This window comes from Peromyscus eremicus, chromosome 8a (genome assembly GCF_949786415.1).
Source record: "Peromyscus eremicus chromosome 8a, PerEre_H2_v1, whole genome shotgun sequence".
Classification (NCBI taxonomy): domain Eukaryota; kingdom Metazoa; phylum Chordata; class Mammalia; order Rodentia; family Cricetidae; genus Peromyscus; species Peromyscus eremicus.
The window spans coordinates 95832352-95848710 of NC_081423.1; the positions used below are offsets into that span (position 1 = coordinate 95832352).

Genomic DNA, 16359 nt, shown 5'->3' on the forward strand with positions numbered 1-16359 from the left:
CAAAGATGCAATTGCTGGCTGGAAGGGTGCATACACGGTAATTTGACTAATTATGCCACCCACCACTTCTCTAATCTCATCAATTTACCAATTATATAGGTGTATCCCTTTCACACGTGGTCTGGTTGCAGGCTGGGTTTTGTCAGTTGGGTGGACCCGGCCAAGTATCTCCTTGTGGTTTTATGTATTTATCATGAAAACAACACCCATCTCTCCACCAGATCCTACCTCAGCCCTGTCTCAACCATCAATGACTTCCAGCTCATTCTGAGGGCAGCGTACTATGCCATGGTCTGTCCCAAAGCTCCATATCCCCAGTCTACCTCTGATGCTCTCTGCTGGCCTTGCTCTGCTCCAGCCACCCCAAGCCCAGACCCTCAAGTGTACCACAGGGCCTTTACACTTGTTCCCTGGCTTCGGATGATCTTTCCTCCTATGTGGCTCACCCACCTTCCTACCAGACTGCTCAGTTTCACATCCTTAGTGGTCATTCTCCATTATTTCATGGAGTAGGATTCCTGCTTCTATCCTTTATTCCTCTCATACGGCTCCATTTTTTCTTATAATACATTGCATTCATTCATGGGCCTCATATATATAATATTATATTATATGTATAGACGGCTTAGCTTTCCTGGAGGGAGGGATCTTGATTGTGTTTCCTGCTGGATCATCACGACCTGGAACAGTGTTGGGAATGCTGTGGGACACTACAGCAATTGCACTCATTATTATTTTTTCTCCAGACAGGGTATTGCCATGTTTCTGAGGCTGGCCTGTAACCCACTGATATCCCTCTCTTCCAGGGTCCTGAGAGCTGGGATGACAGGCGTAGGCCACTATGTGTAACTAGCTACAGACATTCGTGACTGATGTAAATATCCCGCAATGGACGCTCATGACAAACCTGTCACATTGCCCCAAGAGGCTGCACAGTCCCTGCCGTCTCATCCTTTCTCCACACTCATGCTGTAGATGGACAACCAGGATGAGCTGGTCACTCAGAGGCATTTCAGCGTCAGCCCAGTCCTCACCAGTCCTCACGACTACAGAGTGATGCCGAATCCCACAGATGACAACGGAAGTGGGTCTGGTTCCCAGGACAAGCAGGCCCTTGCCATGCCCTGTTTGGCATTGTGGGGTGGGATGGGATGGGATGGCAAATCCCATTCTGAGCATGTCAGCAAGGTCTAGGGGAGGGGGATGGGGCATCACCCAGGTGAGGGGAACAGAGAGGTACCAACAGGCCCTGGATGTGGTGAAAGTCTGGCTCATGGGAATCCCGAGTCTGGAGAACCTTTCCAATCTCCTGGCCATTCATTCCAATTGCTCAATGGCAGAAATTTATGGTGACTTTTAAAACACAAAGAAGAGACTCTGCATGGGGCCAGGGAGGGGGCTGGATCAGGGTAGAGGTTTTATTGACTCCTCTTAATTGCTGTAATTAAAAACATGTAAAGAATCTTTTTTAAAAACGACCCTGTCATTATCATTAGTTGTTAGACAGCTGCCCTTATTAATTTCTCATTAGAACACAAGTCACAAGCCCTCTTTAGAGGGGCGGGAGCTGGGGTGGGGCCTGTCAGGATCCCTATAAAGGCCACTTGGGAGCGAGCTGCTTGAAGTCACAGGAGCCAGCTTCTCTCCCGCCCCCAGGTGGGCATAGCAAAAGAGGGGAGGGTGAGCCAGGGATTGGGAGAAACAGCAGGTACCACCCACTCTTAGAATGTTGACCCTGTTCAAGAAGACAGACAGAGAGATAGAGAGAGAGACAGACAGACAGAGACAAACTGATGGAGAAAGCTGGGAGAGCATGTTCTTTCCTGCACTCCCAAGAGGAAAGAACAGGTCAAGTTAGAGCTGCACATCTCTAGATGCATACACACACACCTGTGAGCACAGGCTGTGTGTGTGTGTGTGTGTGTGTGTGTGTGTGTGTGTGTGTGTATATATACACACATTTGCACACACAAATCCATGCAGTGTGTGGACACACATCTGCACAAACACATGCACTGATGCATAGAGGCATATTGACCCAGACACATGTATTTTAGACACGTGTATGTGTACACAGTTGCACACAGATAAGTTCATTCTCCTTACACACATAAATCAAAGACAGATCAACCTTTATGAATACATTTGAACATGTGCATACACTTACATGCACATGGACATACACATGGGGCATACAATCTCTCTGGAGGCTTCCCCCAGCTCCATGCCTGCAGGTTTCTGGGACATGATGAGAAGCTACTGTGTCCAATTCACAGTCCGTGGGCTGCATGTACCCTATAGTTATGCATGTGGGCAATGCAAAATCAGAAATGTCCTTCAAACATTATGAGATTTGTGTGAATGTGTATTTTCCTTTGTAACCTGCAGGGTTTTTTTTTGTTTTGTTTTGTTTTGTTTTTGTTTTGTTTTTTTGAGACAGGGTTTCTCTGTGTAGCTTTGTGCCTTTCCTGGATCTCACTGCTCTGTAGACCAGGCTGGCCTCGAACTCACAAAGATCTGCCTGCCTCTGCTTCCCGAGTGCTGGGATTAAAGGCGTGCGCTACCACCACCCGGCAGAATGCAGGGTTCTTGAGAGTGAATTTTGTAAATGACAACATCATGTCAAAATGTCACAAAGGCGGGCATGCCTGGCACTAAGGTAAGATGCCCCATGGCCATCTTTTAGTACTGCCAGCTTCCTGAAACCCAGTGTTGCTCTTAGGGTGTGAACTGAATTGTCTTTGATGTTGGTTTATGGGCTGGCCTGTCCTCCACTTTTGATTATGGCTGCTTTCCCTAATTATCACACACATTCTTTGACATGCTTTGAGGTTTTCTCCTTTCTCTATGCTTTCTATCCTGGACTTCTCTCCCCATAGCAGCCTCTCCCTGGTATTCACTCCACTGTTACTTTTCAGAGGTGGCTTCTCTTGTAAAATTCCAGCACTCACGAAGATTTCCCAGACTTCTGTGACCACCAATGTGTCCTTGGCCAGCTTAAAAGAACCCACCATGGGTCTCCTTTGTAGCAAGCAGCTGGTCTTTCGGGAAGCAGTGGGTCTGGGGAAGGGATGCCGAGTGCTTTTGGGGGTGGTGGTCCCTGGGGGACCTAGTATTCTGACACCACTGTTCCCTCCTACCTGAGGAAACCTCTCTGGGCTTTGGTGGAACTGAGGAGAAGGAGTCAGCCACAAAGGTTGAATAATGACCAATTACTCTACTCTCTGTCCCCTTGGTACTTCTGGGAGCCCCAATACATCATTCCTTACCCCCTCCTAGGGTTATTATTCTCCCACGTGAGGCGTCTCCCAATGCCTCCTAAAGATCATGGGAACCCTATGCTCTGATTGTTCCAGGTGAGTTATCTGGAGGACAGTGAAGTCAATGCAACCATTGCTCCTGCTGAATGAGCTAGAGGATGACAGAGTCAAGGTAATGCTTTTCTGGAACAAAGTGCCAGGGAGTGTCTGGCTCTCCAGCCTCTGCACAGAGAAACGTGAGCCACTGATCAGCAGTGTGATTTTGGAGAGCTCCCATGCCCACTCTGAGCCTCAGTTCTACCAGGTGTACAATGAAAGGACTGACCAGGCCATGCAGGAAGGGCTCCACTGACTTACAACAGGGGTGAAAGGCAGCAGTAGTGGCCCATTATTGCCCCAGTCCCCACTGTACTCACAGGCCACCTGGACCTCAGTCTGCCGCTGTAGCAGGGCCCCCATCCGGTTGCGCACGATGCAGCGGTAGAAGCCAGCGTGGGTGCGGTCCAGGCTGGTGATCATGTACCTGGGGGACAGATGACACAGCCAATAAGTAAGGTAGGTAGTTTTAGAGGTGCAGAGGTCAAGTTGTGCTCAGGGTCAAAGATCATGGGGTCACCTTACTCTGAATGAAGATTAGAGGAAGTTCTTGGGCCATGTCATGGGGTCCCAGCAAGTCCTTATCAATAGGATGTGGTCCCTCCCATAGGCCATAGGGCTTTGCTCATGTCTTCAGGATTCAGTTTAAAGTCCTTTGCTCTGCCCATGGCCACACCACCCCGCCCATGGCCATGGCTCCTTGCCCATGACCACACCTCCCAGGGCTGCTCGGTTAGAGGCTGTTGTCCTCTCACTGTGACTCACTGAGAAGACGGGGACATTTGGTTTTTGGCCAGCACAGGGCTGTGTTGTATTAATCAAAAGAGACAGGTGACAGAGGCAGGGAAATTTACACATCTCCCCAAGTGTTCTCCATCAGCTCTTCCTTTATGCTACATACAGTGCTGCCCAGTAGAGCTGGGGACAGAGCCTCCAGAGCCAGAGGGCTTGGCTCTTGTCCACATGCCTGACTCAGAGCCAAGGCCTCAATCAGCTCCTCACACACTTGTCACCCAAAGGACCACAGAGTTGGCATTGATGGGCAGGTGGCAGGAGAGCAGAGGCAGGAATGATGCAGGTCAGTGAAGAGGGTTCTAACAAGAGGACACTAGGTAAAGTGGGGATGGGGACGGTGGCCCTGAGATATGACCTTTTGTATCACTAGGGAATGGTCCAGCAGGGTCCCCGGAGGAAGAGGAGGTAGGATCATTGATATCTCTCCCCAGTTCTCAGGGTCCTTGAGTTTGTCCAGCTACCTTGGTGGACAAATTCAAAGCCATCTATTTCCAGGGTATGCCAAGACTGGGATGGAGTAGCTCATTCATAGGAGCTGCTAGTTTTGTAAGAGTCTTGGCCTGGACCCACCATCATCGCTAACATCATCACCACAACCATTATCACCGCCTCACCACAATCACCACCACCATCTTTGCTCCTACCATCACCATCTTCATCACTGCCATAATCATAATTACCATCACCATCATTTTCATTATATCACCATCACCATCATTTCCAGTACATTACCATCACCATCATCATTACCATTACATCACCATCATCATTACCATTACATCACCATCACCATCACCATTTCCAGTACATCACCATCACCATCATCATAACCATCAGCACTCTCACGGTCACCATCATCATAACCATTCACCACTACCACCTTCTCCACTGTCACCATGACTGTCACCATCATCACCCATACCACCACCATCATGATCAACATCCGCCCTGTCACCAACAGCACAATCATTGTTACCTCTCCCACCATTACCACCATCACCGTCGTTATCATCATCACCTATACCACCACCACAATCATCATCACCTCCTTCACCATCATGCTGCTATCACCATAACCACCATCCTCATCACCATCGTTCCTCCCCACCATGTTCACCATCACCCCTCATCCCATCACTACCAACATCACCACATCACTACTACCACATCATCATTATTACTATCATTTCTTCCCACTATAATCATCATAACTCTTCATAACTGTCACCGTCATCATCATCATGTCACTACCATTACCATAATCATAATTACCAGCACCATCAACACCATTACAGTAATCATCATTACTGCCCCATTATCGTATTTTCCCCACTATTGTTATCATCTTTACCAGCTCTAATCATCACCATCACCAGCACCATCACTGCCATCATCATCACCACCTTCACCATCACTACCACCATCACTGCCAACATCTCTGCTACCATTACCATCATCATAATCATTATTCATCATTATTATTATTATCAACACCCCATCATCATCATGATCACTGTCTTCTCCATGATTATCACCATCATCACTATTATTATCACTACCATGATATTACCATCATTATCACCACCACCACTATCATTACCATTATCACCACCATTATCATCATCTCCATCCCATCATCATGACCACCATCCTCTCCACAGCCATCATCATCATGGTCACCATCATCATGACCTTCCCAATGATGGTACCATCTGTGTTCTAGACACTTTTCAGAGATTTCTTCATTTCATACAGCAGTTCCCCAACTCTTGGATACCATGGACAAGTAGCACTTTAAAAATATGGATGTATATAAGACTATCAACTTTTTAACTTTGCCAAGATCATTAAAACCAATCAACCAAAGAGCAAACTGAATCAAGCAAAAACCATTGTAAAACAGAAAATAATATTATTATAAAGTGCTAGAGAGAGAAAAATAAATACAAATGGCTAGTATCCTCCCCAAAAGATATTTCTGAGATGATAAAAAGAACCTTAATAAAAAGTAACTTACACAATTTAAATTTAAATTTTATGTAAGCTCCCTATGCTAGTGTTACATTAATACGCTCTCTGTACACTTGCAATCTGTCCCTGCTGGCATTGGAGGGGCTTTGTCTTGATCCTCACATTAACATTAACACTCTTGAGGGTACTTAGCAAGCCATTTAAGAGTTCCAGGGATCAGATACACCTTGGCACTGACCTATAGTTCCACACATAATAAGAAGCAGGGTCCGGTCCCACTGAGCCTGGCTGTGAACCAGCTCAAGGCTGAGGCCACACCCCTAAGAGATCCACCTTCATCTGGGGACTGCCCGACACTGGTATGTGACTGAGCATGTGTACAGTTTTCCTGGACTCTGCAGTATCACCAGAACCTTCTTGTTGCTGTAGCCTGTTATCTATTCCAGCGGCCACAGGTCTTGTCTGACTCTTGTCCCTTGTTGGGGAGACAGCAGGGACCTAAGCTCTCTCAGGTAAATAGTCCCCTTCTTTATTCTCAACACTGTCCCAAGTACTTGCCCCCTGCTTGCTGCCCCACCCCTCTGAGCCAAGGAGCTGTGGGGAAAGTGCGTGGGTCTTTAAAGAGGTAGGTGAACCTGAGAGGGTGTTGGGAGAAGAGGTTGCCTGGAAAGATGATCTGCTTTTAGAAAAGGGACCTGGAAGCCAGTAAGATAGCTCAGCAGGTAAAAGCGAGTAAAACCCAAGGGCCTGAGTTCTATCCCCAGAACTCAAGTAAATGTGTGCCAGCACAGGTGTGCACATCCCACACATATCCACACACAATGATGATAAATGAAAGCGAAAGAATGCAATCTGATATTGTTAAAAAAAAATCAGGGGAAGGGAAATAAAGAGAAAAGGCTGAGAAGGTCATGAAAAGATACTTGGCCTCTGTCGTAATGAAAGAAACTGAAATTAAAGCAAGACCCTATTTGTGTGTCAGGTTGTCAAAACACAAGATGAATGGAAGGGGGAGGGGAGGGGGAGGCTAGGGAAGGGGAAGAGGAAGGGGAGGCAGAGAGGAAGGGAAGGGAAGAGGAAGGTTAAGGAAGGGGAAGGGAGGATGAAGGGGAAGGGGAGGGGAAGGGGAGGTTAGGGAAGGGGAAGGGCAGTGGAAGGGAAGAACGGGAGGTATCCCTGCAGGTTTGTTGGTGGTCCTGGGAAGTGGTCTATCCTTTGGGGCAAAAATCTATGGCAATTAGAACATGTAAATTCTTGGACAAGAACTTGTGCTCCCTGGAGGGGGCTCTTTAGTTACGCTTGCAACAGTGTGACAGAACAAAAAATATGTATGAGGATGTTCACTGTAGCACTGCTTGTGGGAGCAGAGAGAAACAGAGAGAACTAGGAAGCAACAGCCACGTCCATCAAACCAGAATTAGATCAATAAATGATGCTGTGGTTCCCGAGTGCGAGCAGAACACCTGTGTGGGATGCACTAGAAAAGTCTCCAAGACACCCAGGGTGAGGAAGGGAAATCAAAGCAGGGAGACGGGAGAGGTACATGAATCAAAATACAAATACAAGGTTGTGCGAGGGGCGAAACAACCTCAGAACTGACTGTTAGGAGCAAGGAGATAATGTATCCCTAGATGTTGCTGTTTGGAGAAGTGTTATCGAATTCTTAATGGTTGGAAACTGACTCAATAAAAACAGTCTAGATTGTACCTTATCCTCAAGTTAAAAAAAATAGTACATGTTAGAACATCATTTAGGTAAATTGAAACAGTATACTTGTGTGTGTGTGTGTGTGTGTGTGTGTGTACTAATACTCATTTGTATGTGCACACATACACACATATGTACACACACAATCACACAAATATTTTTGAGACAGTGTATCCATAATGTGTTCTTTCTCTTTTGGGAGAAGAATCCAGGACTGAAGTTGGGGGAGGGACATGTGTACTTTTTAAAAAAAAAATTTATCTTCCTATGTCACTGGAATCATCTTTATCATACACATAGATTGCTTTTATTTTAAAGATAAAATTTAAAAAGTTCACTTTGTGCATAGAATTTAAGTACACATTATAAAAAATGCACCAGGGACTCATTCAAGCTGAATTTGTTTGCCAATGTCAGTGATGCGTGGCAAAATTTAAACTTTAATGAAACCCAATTTCTGCCAAAGACTGATGTCCACATCCTTCAGCCAGACAGCCCCAGGCCCCACCTGGGGTCATGAAGAAGGACATAAGCTGCTAGTCTGTTCCCTGAGCTTTGGGGAAGGCCCTCCTGTGTCCTGTAGTGGAGGGCAGGCATGCTCCCTGGACGGGCAGTGCCTTGTCCACCCTTCTCCCACCTTCCTCTCCCTGACTGTCTGTAAGCTACTGCTGCAGCCTGGGAGACCTATTTCAGGCTTGCAGGTACCATTATTTAAAGCAGCACTTCTTCACACTGCCTCTCTACCAGGGGAGCCCTATACACAGCACCTGAATGAGGCTCTTGTTGCCCGCCTGGGATGGAAGGGAGTCAGTTAGTCAGTGTCTTGGTTTGCACACTCAGCATACACCATAAGCAGCCCCGGTAATGACAGTAACCACATTCATTATTGTCATTATGTCCCCCGCTATGGCTGGGAGGACACACACCCTCAGGCCACAGCTCTGTCTACTCCATTCACCTGTGGCCACTTGGCCAGCAGGGACCTGGAAGAGCCAGCGCTGGTTCAGGTCCATCAGGAGCGATCAAGGATGAAATGCCATGGATGAGCAGCTCCTGACTGTCCTGCCACACCAAGAGGAAATGTGGTGAGGGAGAAAAGTGCTGGGACTCTCCTGCAGAGGAGATGCATGCTAGACTTTCATTGATTTTCATTTGGCTGAGTTACTGATGCTTTGGATCCTTAGACTCCCTATCTGTAAAGTGGGCATGATGGTGGCCATCTTGGATGTGAATATCTCCAGGCACAGGGCAGCTTCTGCACAAAAGCTTTTTGAATGAGAGAGCAAATGTAAGGGCCACTGGTGGAAGGTTCTGGGATGATGTGGGGAGGCTCAGAGGGGAGGACCAAGAAGAGAACATGGTATGACACTGTTCTAAGCACCAGGAGAGCTCAGACTTCCTTGCTTGGCTTCTAAACCCTTGGCCTAGTCACTTTCCTTTGATTTTCAAGAAGGAGGAGCCCGATGCTGGCTCTGAACATCTGAATTCACCCAGCTCCAGTCCCTTCAAAGGCTCACTTAATTATAGGACTTTTCCTACATGAGTCAAAACTCAAAGACTAAAATAGAAAACATATAGTAGGCAGTTCCACCCTCCCTGTATCCCAGCTGCCTGTCATTGATGACCTGTAACCCACACATGGAGAAACTCACAGGTAGTAGCTTCTCAAATGTGTCTTTGAAACTTCTTTACACAAATGTGAGCAAATTCAAATGTCCAATCCCTCTCCTTTAGAATCAGGCAAACCTGGGCCCCTGCTCTGTGACTGTGTCTTAGACCTCTTCCTATCGCTCACCCAGTGCTGCCTTGGGCTCTGTCACATCTGTCGAGCATGGGGGACTCTTTTGGACGCAGGGAACTTTGCTCAGTTAGCTGACCCAAGGGAGCTGGGTGCAGAGGGGGCACAGGGTCACCGGGAAGGGGCTTTGGACTGGGCAGGAAGCTACACCAAGAATCCACCCCTGTCCTGACGCTCGCCAAGTGTGCCCCTGATTGAATTCAACAGGGCCCTGCCTCTCAGTCTACTCCTCCTAGATGAAGAGAAGGGCTGGGGTAGAGTGTACAGCAGAGCCATGGGGGAGGGGGACCAGGACAGATAATTGGATTTTTAAGAGACAAGAGACAAGAAAGTGAGCAAATAACAGCCTAACAAGTGCTGCATCGTCCCCAGTGCTTGGTGGAACACACAATGCCCTTTTTGGTTGGAGTCCTTGAGTGTCATGGTTGATATTTAAAATGATTCTTACTCACATTAAATAAGATATTTCAATTCCACGAAGCTGTCAGGAGCTGATGCGGACACCAGGAATAATAGGCACACTCTCCTTGTATTGTCCTGGTTAATAAATCAGACGCCTGGAGATGCATGCCAGACGCTCACATGGAGGAAGGGTGCATGCGCACGTGCACACAGAAGGAGCACACATGCCACACACAGAGTGTATACGCCTGCATATCCACAGCATACACCACCATTTATACACACTATTGTGCATGTATGTAGATGGCCAGGGAACCCAGCAGCCTGCAAACTCACAGATATACACACTCATGGGCACCTGCTCTCACTAGGCTACTTTCCCTCATATAAACACGTTCAGAGGGGTCACTATGTCCACTGGTGGTCAGCAGGGATCCTGTGCCTGCCACCTGCTGATAGACAGCTGGGACCGATACAGGTTTCAGGGTCAGTACTGGGCAACTGGGCTCAGGGAGTGAGCATCCCTATTCTCTTCTCATAGGGCTTGGGGCAGTAGGCAGCAAGCACCACAATATGTGCATGTACATGTGTGTAGGTGCGTGCATGTGTGCATGTCGGTGAGTGTGTATGTCTTCAGGTTGCTTATGACACAGGGGACAAAGAAAGTATGGGACCTGGCCAACTAGAGATGGAGTTGTTTTTTTTTTAAGTGTTTTTAGCTGTTGTTTTAAATTATGTGTGTGGGGTTGAGTGTGGGTTTGTGCATATGAGAACGAGTACCTGCAGAGGCCAGAAGAGGGTGTTGGCTCTGCGGAAGCTGAAGTTACAGGTGGTTGTGAGCTGTCTGGCATGGGTTCTGGGATTTGAACTTGGGTCCTCTAGACGAGAGGTCTGTACCCTTAGCTGCGGGAGCCATCTCTCCAGCCTCCTGGAGTTGGCTTTTATAAAAGGTCTTCAGGGGCTGGAGAGATGGCTCAGAGGTTAAGAGCACCGACTGCCCTTCCAGAGGTCCTGAGTTCAATTCCCAGCAACCACATGGTAGCTCACAACCATCTGTAATGAGATCTGGTGCCCTCTTCTGTGTACATAATAAATAAATAAATAAACAAACAAACAAACAAACAAATAAATAAATAAATAAATAAATAAATAGCATCCTAGGACAAGCTTCTAGGAACTTCAAAAAAAAAATAAATAAAAGGTCTTCAGGAAAGAGGGCTCTGTGATTCACAGGGAGCCATGGACACATACTGTGCTGTAACAGCACACCACCGTGCAACTCACACCTAACAACAGCCACAGTGGCTGTAAGAAACGCCGTGTCCTGAGGCCTCAACACTTACAACCGATTCACATCAACCCTGAAACAACGTATGAGGCACAGCTCCTATGAGCCTCCATTCCTGGGTGAAAAATGGGGTCCAGAGACAGAAATTAACCTGTTCTGGCCACATAGCATGTCAGGGCAATCTGGCATGTAGAGCATATCAGACCTGGGTATGCACACAGGATCTTGGAGCTCTTCATTCCTGGGGTTGACTTTGAAGAATAGTTTGCCTGCTCTCTTACATGTGAAGAACTGTGAAAGATAGTGGAAACGGGCTGTTGACTTAGATAGCTTTTCTTTTTCTTTTTTGAGACAGTGTCTCACCTGGTAGCCCTGGCCATCCTGGAACTCACAGAAATATGCCTGTCTTGGCCTCAGAGCACTGGGATGAAAGGTGTGCACCACCACACTTAGCTCTCAGACCCCTTTCTGCAACCCAGGTTTATCTAGAACTCACTGTAATTCTCCAGCCTCATTGCCCTGGGTACTGGGATTTTTACAGACATGAGACACCATGCACAGCAGGAGAGAGACGTTTTGAGCAGGCTAAGAACTGGATCCAGAAGATGGTCATATAAGGGAGGCTTGGAATGGAGGTGCTGGACGGCTTGTGTGAAGCCTGCACTGAGCCTCTGAAAAGACATTAAGTTATATTTTATTTATTTATTTTGTGAACATGGGCATGCATGTGAGGTCAGAGGGCAGCTTGCAGGAGTCAGTTCTCTCCTTCCACCATGTGTGTCCCCAGGATTGAAGCCAGTGCATCAGGCTTGGCACCAGTCACCTTTATCCACCCAGTCATCTCACTGCCCCCTGCAGTGGGCCTTTTGATGGTGTAAAGGGGCGCCAAGGAATAGAAAGGGTTGAGACAGCTGCGGCCACCTTGTGATGAATGATAAGGTCACCCTAACTGAAAGTAGTCCCAAAAAACCTTACTTCATGGAGTTGAGGACTAGGGGGTAGGAGAGGGGGAGGGAAAGGATAGAGAAGAAGAGAGGGAAGGAGGAAGAGAGAGAGAGAGAGAGAGAGAGAGAGAGAGAGAGAGAGAGAGAGAGAGAGAGAGAGAGACTCCCCTGCACAGGAAGCACAGGGAGTCTGAGGCTGATGTCATGGTGAGCACCTGAGGGACAATTTGGGAGCAATGATTTCGTTCTTCTATTTTAAGCAGCTTTTGTCCCATGCTGTAATTCCCTCCTAGGTCTCAGGTAAGAGTCTGACACACACTCAACTGGTTTCTAAAATGGCATCTGGGGAAGGATGTTGCTCTCTGGCCGGGGTGGGAGTAACCTGCTGATGAGGAACCCATGGGAAGGAACAGGAGCCTGGCAAGATGGCCAGTGGGCCCAGACAGGGAAGCAAGGTCTGCCAGAATCCTTGGGAGGCTAAAGAGGTTCTTAGATGGACATTTGGATATTAAGACACACAAGTGGGCAGACAGGAGCAAGGCAGGATCATCCTGCCACCTAGAGCCCTGGAAGGGATGATGTTCACTGTGGCCAGGATGGGGAGGAACCCGTGATGCTGACAGCTGATTGTAGGAGTCAACCTGACCAGGCTAAGGGACACTCAGGGTTAGTCACTTTTCTCATTGATGTGATCAAGCACTTGAGAAAAACTTGAAAGACAAAGGAGTTATGTTGACTTACAGTTTGAGAGGACACAGTCCATCCTCCTGGCAGGGGAGGCACTGGGGCAGGGGAGTGAGACAGCTGGTCACACCCTATTTACAGTCAGGAATCAGAGGGATGGGTGCTGGTGTTCAGTCTGCTTTTTTCCTTTTACTCAGTCTGGGACACCCATGAGATGGTGTTACCTGCACTCAAGATGGATGGTCTTTCCTCAATGAAACCTCTGAAAAAAATCCTCATGCCCAGAGGTGTGTCTCCTAGGTGATTCCAAAATCCAGACAAGTTGACAGTTGAGGTTGACCACCCCACAGCAAGCTGGTATCTACTGATTCTGGGTGTCTGTGAAGGGGCTTTAGGGAGAGACCAACATTTGAACTGGAGGACGGAGTAAAGGAGACTACCCTCACCAACATGACTAGGCATTTTCCAGTCCTTGAGGGCTGCTGTAGCAGAACAGAATGGCAGAGAAGGGAGAGACTGGAACTTGAGCTGGGATGTCCACCTCCTCCTGGCCTCAGATACTAGGGTCCCTGGTACTCCAGCCTTTGGACTTTTAGAAGTGTGGCCTCCCCAGTTTTCGGGCCTTCATACTCATGTGTTTTACCCACCTGTCTTTCTTGGGTCTCAAGTTGCAGATTGTGAGACTTCTTGGCCTCAAAGTCTCATCTGAAATCTCACATATAGGATGATATACTATCATACACACAGATACCTTATTGAGTCTGTTTCTATGTTGAACCTCAACATGGGTTGAACCTCAAATAATGTACCATCTTCAGAACATGGGGACAAGCTGATGCTGGGCCAGGCAGCAGGGTCTGTTTCCATACACCCCTGCTGGTCCACATAGGCATGTGGGGTGCGGGGGAGGCTGAGACTTTGGGCATACTGAGAATATCCTCTTGTGATACAGGTGAGGAGGGAAATAGTCAGTAGCCAGCATTTGGTATATGAAGGGTAGCAGCAGCGATCAGGGACTGGTCTGAGCTTCAGGGCCCCTGAAGACCCAGCCCTGTCTCTAGGATGTGGAAGGCCCCAAACAGCATATTCTCAGGCTTGAGCAAACTCCTGTCTGGCAGCTTTGGGTGAAAGCAGCTGGTCCCATCTCCAAACTCGACATCTCATCCTGGAAGGCTCCTCTGTATTTTCAGCCAAGGCATCTCCTCCAGAGCCCTTTCTGGAATCTCCCTGCCATCTCCCAGGGTCCTCTTTTTGCCAGAGCTGGTGTGTTTATCACAACTTAATTTTAACATCCTGGTTACTGGCACATGTCTCCCTGCTATGGTTTTGAATGTCAAGTGTCCCCCACAGGCTCATGTATTTGAACACTCTGTCCCCAGCATGTGGCTGTCTTAGTTAGGGTTTCTATTGCTGTGAAGTGACACCATGACCACGGCAACTCTTATAAAGGAAAACATTTAATTGGGGTGGCTTACATTGTCAGAGGTTTAGGCCATTATCATCATGGTGTGACATGGTGGTGTGCAGGCCGACAGTGCTGGAGAAGGAGCTGAGAGTCTTGAACAGCAGGCAACAGGAAGTGGTCTGAGACACTGGGCACAGCTTGAGTATAGAAGACCTCAAAGCCCACCCCCACAGTGACACACTTCTTCCAACAAGGCCACACCTACTCTAACAAAGCCACACCTTCTAATAGCGCTACTCCCAATGAGCTTATGGGGGCCAATTACTCTCAAACTACCACAGGTGCTGTGTTTGCAGCCACTTTAGGAGGTAGGGTCTAGTATGGAGGAAGTGTACCATGGAAGATGGGCCTGAATTCGTTACTTTTCTATTGCTGTGATAAAATACCCCGAGAAAACCAACTTGAAAATGGTTATTTTGGCTCATAGTTGCAGAAGGATAGAGTCCTTTGTGATGGGGAAAACATTGCAACAGGCAGGTATATTGGCAGGGGCAGGAAGCTGGCTGATCACATTTCATACATGTACACATACAGACACATACACAGGGGGAGGGATGGGGGTGGGAGGGAGAGAGAGACAGAGAGAGACAGAGACAAAGAGATACAGGCAGACAGTGATAGACAGACAGACAGACAGACAGATACACACACATATACAGATAGAGACAGTGATAGATAGAGCGACAGAATCATGGCCTGGCTATCTAACCTCAAAGACTGCTCAGGGTGAGGTACTTCCTCCAACAAGGCTCCACCTCCTAAAGGTCGCATAACCTCCCCAAACGGAGCCGCCATCTGGGGACCAGGTGTCCAAATACATGAGCCTATGGAGGGCATTTCTTACACTACAGCATGAGCTTTAGAGCTTAGAACCCTGCCCCACATCTAGCCTGAATGCCCCGCTTCCTGCTCCACTAAGACACAACAAACCATGTAACTATGGCAGAGCCACCAGCTGCTGTGCCCGCTGACTCCCCTGAACTGTGAGCCAAACTGAGACCTTCCGAAGTATTCTATGAAGTATTTTGTCATAGCAAAGAAAAAAAAGTAATTAATGTATTCTCCAAGGTCATGGCTGCCATCCCTCCATCTTGCCTAGACTGTCACACACTTAATTTCTAGATGACTGAGTTGGAATGGCCAATAGGGAAGGCCTAAGGATGCCCTAAAGCTGTCCATGCTCTACTCCCCAAAGGTCATAAATGTGCCATTTGATGCTGGGTTTTGGTTGATTTGTGTCTCCATAAAAGAGTTTCTGGGGGCTGGAGAGACAGCTCAGCAGTTAAGAGTACTGCCTGCTCTTGCAGAGGATCCGGGTTTGATTCCCAGCACCCACATGGTGGTTCAGAATCATCTATAATTCCAGTCCCAGGGGGTCTGATGCTTTCTTCTGGCCTCTGGGTACTACATGCACATGGCCCACAGACATATGTATACATATAAAATAAAAATACGTGCATCTAAAAAGGAGACACTGAAATCCTAACTCTGGACCCTGCAAGTGTTATCTTACTTAAAAGGTAGGTGTGTGTGTGTGTGTGTGTGTGTGTGTGTGTGTGTTATGGAGAGTGTGTGTGTGTTGATGGGGACAAGCCTGAACATACCAGGCAAACATTCTACGACTGAGGGATGCCCCGGTTCAAGTCCTTAAGTATGTAATGATCTGTCATGTGATGATCTGTCATGGCAGTTGGAGGGAACTAACACAGACTGAGGTGGACACAGGAAGGAAAACTCTTTCTGGGGATCCTGGAGGGGTGATGGAGGTCACAGGCTTTCGTGTGTAGTAGTAGATGGAGGGTCCAGTTGCTCTGAAAATTGTTATTTTTAATTACATTTTAATGAATAAATTTATTGATTAATCTATTTACTGTATTCATGCATGTGTGTGGGCATGTGTGTGGAGGTTAAGGGACAACTTTCAGGAGTCCAGTTCTCTCCCATGTGGG

At 47.6% G+C, this 16359-nt stretch overlaps 1 protein-coding gene across 1 annotated transcript in view; it reads right to left on the reverse strand.

Moving 5' to 3' along the window:
• The window catches only part of LOC131917113 (protein sidekick-2-like), an 88443-nt gene that overhangs the window by 39483 nt on the left and 32601 nt on the right, over positions 1-16359 (reverse strand). The window contains exon 4 of the mRNA XM_059270746.1: positions 3677-3783. Within this exon, the coding sequence (XP_059126729.1) occupies positions 3677-3783 (107 nt within the window). The remainder of the gene's footprint in view (positions 1-3676; positions 3784-16359) is intronic.